The sequence below is a fragment of the Camelina sativa genome, chromosome 11 (genome assembly GCF_000633955.1).
Source record: "Camelina sativa cultivar DH55 chromosome 11, Cs, whole genome shotgun sequence".
In the NCBI taxonomy this organism is placed as follows: domain Eukaryota; kingdom Viridiplantae; phylum Streptophyta; class Magnoliopsida; order Brassicales; family Brassicaceae; genus Camelina; species Camelina sativa.
Genome location: NC_025695.1, coordinates 13416879 through 13424629, shown reverse-complemented (window position 1 = coordinate 13424629; position 7751 = coordinate 13416879). Strand labels below are relative to the sequence as shown.

The 7751-nt window shown below is 37.2% G+C and overlaps 2 protein-coding genes across 2 annotated transcripts; one reads left to right on the top strand and one right to left on the bottom strand.

Moving 5' to 3' along the window:
• LOC104723183 (transcription factor MYB98-like) lies at positions 1474-3410 on the top strand. The gene is made up of 3 exons (XM_010441511.2): positions 1474-2174; positions 2355-2481; positions 2577-3410. The coding sequence occupies exons 1-3, from the start codon at positions 1474-1476 to the stop codon at positions 3054-3056; spliced, it is 1308 nt and encodes a 435-aa protein (XP_010439813.1). The 3' UTR covers positions 3057-3410.
• LOC104723182 (cellulose synthase A catalytic subunit 8 [UDP-forming]) lies at positions 3331-7359 on the bottom strand. Its single transcript, XM_010441510.2, has 12 exons — positions 7071-7359; positions 6910-6989; positions 6769-6820; positions 6503-6668; positions 6135-6407; positions 5700-6045; positions 5485-5622; positions 5276-5401; positions 4973-5185; positions 4441-4884; positions 4002-4355; positions 3331-3918 (listed from the first exon to the last, which is right to left on the bottom strand). Exons 1-12 carry the CDS (start codon positions 7246-7248, stop codon positions 3331-3333), a joined length of 2958 nt encoding a protein of 985 aa, XP_010439812.1. The 5' UTR covers positions 7249-7359.

Sequence of the window (7751 nt, the reverse complement as noted above, 5' to 3'; positions counted from 1 at the left end):
CCCCCCCCCCCCATACATGAATAAATAAAGGTCTTGAGTATAAAGTTTCGGACAGAACTTCAGATTTAGAAGAACTTATGAACTAACCAACTTGTACACGTTCATACACAAACAGACAAACTTGACTTAACTGAGAGAAAATCTACATGAACTAAGTTAATGGCTTAAACCTACACTGAACGAAACGAACACCATTGCCCATTCTCAACACTTGCTCCATCGGTTTACATGTTATATTAAACCATTTTTTTTTTTTTTTTGACGTTCAATATAAAAACATTTTCTATCAACAAAAAAGAGACATTGAAGCGTTTGATGATCTTCTCGACCAAATCTAGTTCCTCATAATATAGCACATGCTCACTCATGTTATAATTCTCAAATCAACGTATATAAACACACACACGCACACACATACATTATCGACTTTATGTTGATGAAGTTTTCTCCGCCGGTTCAAACTTTCCTTTAATTTTTGTTCGGTTCTCGTGCTAGGCAGAAGATAACACTAAATCACTTACGCCTCAAGCAACCACGTGGGCTAGATGGGCTCATGCAACTCATGTATCAAGTTTTTATCCCATCTATTAAGTTGTACAATAAACTAAACGATTAATACAAACTCTTGTAAGATATTAAGAGTGCCAAAATCTAGTATAGTATTCTATACCATATAAGTAAGACTATTCCTTTTTACGTGAAACAGCAGATATTTATTCTTTTTGAATCGATTAATTTAGAGCTTAGAGCTAAATGGTCAATACACTTTTTGTCCTTGGCCTTTAAAATGGTAATTACATTTATGTTGACTATATTAATACACTTATGAGCAATTAACTAAACACAATTAATGAGTTGTTCACACATTAAAAACTAGATTAAATGTTCTCCTAGCGTTTTCACAAACATTCAACTATGTTTACCCCAAATTCAACAACACCTAATGTGTAACGTCAACAAAGATTATAATCTCACAATTTCTAACTTGATTTATAAGATGTTTTAATTTCCATCAAAATTCAGATTAATATATTCTAAATAAACAATTAACTTGAACTATATTTACTTAATTAGTATTAGTAATATCTTTTTTTTTCTTTCTACTTTCTCATCATAAACTAATTAAGTTTAAAGGTAAATTAATTTACTTCATTTTGTCCTCACTTTTATGTTGAAATATGTTTTGAGAAAAACACCAACATGGCTAAGCATTTAAGATATTACTTAATTAATTCAATATATATTAAAAAATTACACTAATGCTACCAACAAACACCAAACGTTAGATTTCAATTCCATAACAAATTTATGGGTACAGTAAAAACACACATTAAATGTCTTTTCTTTCTTTCCCTACCTTACAAATACGAGGAAGAACAAAGCTAACACAAAGACCTCAAGAGACTTCACTAGTTCTTTTTTTCATAATTTTTTTTACTAATTAATTAGTTTTTTTTTCTCCTTTCCCAAAAAATGGAGAATTTTGTCGACGAGAGTGGTTTCGTTCCTCTAAACCAAAACATCTTCACACGTGATCATCATCAAGAACACATGAAAGAAGAAGATTTCCCATTCGAAGTTGTCGACCAATCAAAACCCACAAGCTTTCTTCAAGATTTTCACCATCTTGACCATGATCATCAGTTCGATCATCACCACCATCATCATCACCATGGCTCGTCATCTTCAAACCATTTGCTAGGTCTTCAAACCATGTCTTCTTGTATCAATAACGCTCCTTTCGAGCATTGCTCTTACCAAGAAAACATGGTCGAGTTTTATGAATCTAAACCACAATTGATGAACCATCATTTCCAAGCTGCGGAAAACCCAACATACTTCACTCGTAATCATCGTCCTCATCACCATCAAGAGATCAATTTGGTCGATGAAAATGATCATATGGATTTGGAGCAAAACAACATGATGATGATGAGGATGATCCCTCTTGATTACCCTCCTACAGAGACCATGAAACCAGCTATGAACTTCGTGATGCCAGATGAAATTTCATGTGTTTCTGCAGATAATGATTATTATAGATCATCGTCGAGTTTCAACAAGACCAAACCATATCTTACACGAAAGTTGTCTTCTTCTTCTTCATCATCATCATGGAAAGAAAAGAAACCGTCAACCTTAGTCAAAGGCCAATGGACTGCTGAAGAAGACAGGTTTGTCATTAATTAACATAACAAAGCTGAAGAACCAATTAAAATTATCAATTTTGTTGATGATATTATAATATTGCACCCTATACACTCCTAGTTTATATGATTCTGCAAGATTTTGTGACTTATATGGAATTTGTGACACTTAGTTAAATAAAAGTTTTCTTGTTTTGGCTATAATAGAATATTGATTCAACTCGTGGAGAAGCATGGATTGCGTAAATGGTCGCATATCGCTCAAGTGTTACCGGGAAGGATTGGGAAACAATGTAGAGAGAGGTGGCATAACCATTTGAGACCTGACATCAAGGTATTAACTAGTAGCTAATCAAATCATGTAATGAATGATTAAGGAAAGCAAAGATAATGATTTTGAAAGGACTAATTTTTAATCTTTTTTGACAGAAAGAGACATGGAGTGAAGAAGAGGACATAGTGTTGATAGAATTCCACAAAGAGATTGGAAACAAATGGGCAGAGATTGCGAAAAGACTCCCCGGAAGAACAGAGAACTCAATCAAGAACCATTGGAACGCGACAAAACGAAGACAGTTCTCTAAAAGAAAATGTAGGTCTAAGTATCCAAGACCTTCTCTGTTGCAGGACTACATCAAGAGCTTGAATTTGGGAGTTCTGTCGGCTACATCTGTTCCTGCAAGAGGTAGACGCAGAGAGAGTAGCAAGAAGAAGGATGTTGTTGCCGCGGTTGAGGAGAAGAAGAAGGATCAAGAGGAGATTTACGGACAAGACAGGGTTGTGCCTGAATGTGTGTTTACTGATGATTTTGGATTCAATGAGAAGCTGCTTGAGGAAGGATGTAGCATTGACTCTTTGCTTGATGACATTCCTCAGCCTGAGATTGATGCTGTTGTTCACGGAATCTGATTTGTATTTCCTTCGTTTTGTTGTTTTTGGTTTTCTTTTTATGTTATACGAGACAGATTCCACCACACACTAATAATTTGAAAAATATAAAACACTTTGTTTTAAGACATGTTGTAAGTTGAAAATAATAAGAAACCTAACTTGCTGCTAAATAAGAACAGTACTTACTTGCGTCTCAAGCAATTATATGAGATAACTTCTCTCACAAGGGAGGAAAAATTTATAAAACAACCAAAAACAGACCATCCATCGTTCAACATACAAACATATTCTCTTAGCAATCGATCAAAAGACAGTTCAGAGAAAGGGAGGTCGTATCGGTTTTGGAGACGAAAGGATTGATACGAACCCAAACAAGTGAAAACACAGAAGCAAGCAAGATAGACCAGAGAATAACAATGGTGGGTGTTCTGTTTTGTCTTCCCATAAGACCTTTGAGGAAAGGATAAAGATGAAGAATCACCCAAAAGGCGAAAAACACTTTCCCAAACAAAGGTCCCCAAGCTTCATAACCTTTGTTTAAAGCATCAGAGAATCCAGCAACGACTCCGACCAAATTGATTATGAGTAGTGATGTCGGAGGGATCAAGAGAGTTGTCCATTTGACAATGTACAGCTCACCAAATTCTTGATCGTCTGCGGTTTTCGATGTGACTGTGAAATTTGTGTCGAGACCAGCAAGCATTTTGAGGAATCCTTGGAAAACAGCAAAGAGATGAGCTGAGACACCTCCAATAACCCAAAACTGTTCGTTTCTCCATAAGTCTTCGATGCTAACTCCGCTCCATCGAAGCTCGAGGACACTTGTTAAGATGATTGATATAAAGAGACCTAGAAACAGCATGCTTGCTAAGTTTGATAGCTGCAATAACGAACAGCAAGCAAATATCAAATCATTAGAGTGTTCAAGACACAAACAGTAGTATGAAGTGTTGAGCAAGTTACCGTTGGGATGATGAATTTGCCGGTGAGAAGGCAGATAGCAGGAAGGGTACAGTAAGCAACAAGAGGCAAAGAAGTGAATGGATAAACAATAGTATTTATATAAGCTAATCTCTGGAGCAACTTGAGGCGTCCTCCGCTGCAACCATACCAGAGAGGACAATGCCGGCTAAGGAAGATCTCGACTGAACCAAGAGCCCAACGCAACACCTGGTGAAGTCTATCTGATAAATTGATTGGAGCAGATCCTTTAAAAGCTGGTCTCAATGGCATACAGTAAATGGACCTCCATCCGCGGCAATGCATCTTGAAACCCGTCAAAATGTCTTCCGTGATTGATCCGTAAATCCATCCGATCTGCGAAAAACAGAATGAGAGGTTAACAAAGGGATTCCATAGATAAGATCTTTGATAACTTTGGTTCCAAGAAAACAAAACTTACTTCTTTTCCCCATTCGCTTTTCTCTTCATATCCGCAGCTAATGACATGAATGGCTTCTTTTATGAGCGTTGAAGGGTTTACAGAGTCAGGAACACCACCATTCTCCATAAGAGTAGACTCGATGAAAACAGCAGAGAGACCAAACGTTTTCTCGAAGCTTGTTTGTGAGATCAGCATTGATCTCTCGTACTCATCGTAGTTGTCTAGGTCTCCAAGGTTAAAGATTGCAGCATCGAGTTCTTCTCTCTTTGCGTCTTTGTATAACTCGGAAGGATCTTGAGGTTGTTTCTTCTTAGTTAGACAGCAACAAGACGAGGAAGAAGATTGTGGTAACATCCTTGGTTTAGAAGGAGGACTATATCCGTAAAGTGCTTGTCTTCTAAAGACAGTACCAGTACCAACATAAACTGGCCCTTGAATCCCATCAAGCCCTCTCATATTAACCTGAAATCATCAAATCAAAAACACAAGATATCAAAAGAAAGCCCAAAACTTGCTTAAATTTATGAGTTGGAATATTGCGGAAACTTACATCGAAGAAAACTATGTTGCGGTTAGCATATCGATCACTCTTGTCGATTCCATCAAATCTCTGTGGGAACTGAACAAAGCAAACGTCTTGACCAACAACAGGATCCATTAAAAAGCACATTGCTTCACGCACGGCTTTGCTATTGTTGACGTAGTGATCACAATCAAGGTTAAGAATGAATGGAGCATTCGTTAAAACCGCTGACACCCTCACCTAAAGAGAACAAAATCATGAGGATTGTGTTACAACATTCAAATGTTAAGTTTTCGATTAGAAAAATAACGAAAAATGCAAAAGTTGTACCAATGCGTTCTCTGCCCCGGCCTTCTTGTGATGTTGATATCCAGGTCTCTTCTCTCTAGAGACGTAAACTAATCTTGGAAGTTCGTTTCCTTCAATGTCACGAGCACCGCTATATCCAAGGAATACCTACAAGAAAGAAGATAAAAGATTCAGAAGAAAACTCAACAAGTATCTTCTTAAGACATGTTTGAATGTAAGACATAGCAAACCTGAATCATCCCAGGATGGTCACGAGTATTGTTTCCAGGCCAAGAGGTTCCATCTTGCATTGTCCATCCTTCTTCTGGTGTCTTTTGAGCCTTGGCGACTAAAGCATTCATTCTGATCTTGAACTCTTCATAGTCTCTCTACAACAAAGAGCAATCAGAGATAAGTTTTTCAATTTTAGTTTCTTGGATAGTGTTATGAGCCCTTGGTTACTTACTTTCATAGCTCTACGTTCTTTAACAAAAGAAGGTTGAACTTTATCCCTCAAGTAATCGATTTTAAGCGAGAAGTAAAACTCGGGAGCTCGTGGCTCGATTGAGTACTTTTTACAGAAAGGTACCCATTTCCTAGCAAAATCTGCTGTCTCAACCAAAGACTCAAATGAAAGCATCGCAGCACCATCATCAGATACATAGCAAGAGACTTTATCCACGGGGTAGTCTAAGGCGAGGATCGAAAGAACCGTGTTTGCAGTGATTAAAGGTGGCTCCTTCAATGGATCTACCGTACTAACAAAGAAATCTACAGCTGCAAGCTGTGATTGCTCGCCATCTCTTTCAAATCTACATAGTTTTGACAAATGATTTCATATAAGACTTCAAGATTTGTACTACCTCATAGAAGAACATAAAAGGTTCTGAAAGATGTGTACCTTGAGGATAAGCGATCAATGTAAGTTTCTCGGTTAATAGGAGACCATTTAGGGAACTGATCCAACACCCATGAAATAGCAAACCAAATCTCACATATCACAGATGTTAGCCATAAACCATAAGCACTATCGACAGGATGAGTGATACGGTAGTTGAAAAATAGAGCCAAGATGATCAATCTCATGATGATAACGATCCTGTATGAAGTGATCTTTGTCCTTGGAATAGGAATCACAACCGAAAGCACATCTGTAGCACCAGCCTCTGTGTTCCTGAGAATACAAATGGCAACAGACCAAAACCAACGTCTCAAACTTTCTGATGAGAACATAAACCGTAGATTTGATTAGTACGAGGATGTGCTTACGGTGGCATATCTTCCATGTGCTGTTGAGGAGGAACCTGAGCATCATGTTCTTCAGGTTTGGTTGTTTTTGCATCTTTCTTCTTCTTCTTGCTCTTCTTGTCTTTCTTGTCTTTCCAGCTCTCAACTCTGTTCTTCCATATTGGATTCCCATATTCATCATTCAGATCTTCAACAACAAAATCACAATCTTAAAATTAGTTCAAACTACTTAAACCTCATCATAACGTTTTAAGAAAATATTGGAGTTTGCTTCTTAGTTCTCTTACCACTGTCAATTGTGGAGACTGTACTTATATGTCTAGCATGAATCCCAGAATCCTGCAAAACAAAAATCAAGAAAAGTTATCAAATTTGCAAATTCTAATTGAAGACATAAAACAAAAACAACTAATCTTAGGACAACACACCTGAGGAGTGTTATTGATATGTGTTGCAATGGTGGATTGAGTTTTAGATGTCTTTGTCTCAACATCATCAAACACATTCTCTGAGAAAGAAACCAAAAACTATTAACGAAAAAGTTGTAAACATTTTGAATAAAGATTTGCAAATTATATGATTTTTTTACCATCGTAGGGATTGCCACAACGCAAGCAAATTCGTCGACCTTCTTTGAATTCATACTCAAGACAAGCTTTGCAGATCGGGAAACTACACTCATGACAAGCCACAAAGAACTCTCCGTTTGATTTAACACCAATCTCTTCACCACAAGTGTTGCAGATCGGAGACCTAGACTCCATCATCTTGGAATACCCCTGTTTGGAGAACAGAGAGAGTGATAGGAAAAAAACAAAAACCTAATTAGGGATTGAGATTTGGATGGGTAACGAGTCTGAGAAGCCATGGAGTTGAGGTTTTGTAAGGGGAGGGAAAAAGGAAGATTAAACAAAGTTTGGTGGATTGTGAAAAAAAAAAATCGGAAGTTGAGAAGTTTCTTTCTGAGAAAGCTGATGGGTAAGCTAACACAACACTCTGCTTTGTTGGCTAAGTGTTGGGACTTCTTTGAAATGATTTTTGCGGGAAAGTGAAGGAAAGTTTCAGGTGAGAGAGGTGACACATATCTCTTTGTCTCTAACCAGCGGTAGATGCTTGCTTGCCTCCTAAGCGTCACCATACTTTCTCTATCAAGCTAACATTTTTATTATTTTTTTTAGATTTGTGATATCTTAAGTTTTTTTAGTATAAACGACAAAATCCATAGCACTCAAATTTTTCCTAAACATTTCATGTTTAGGAAAAGCACGCC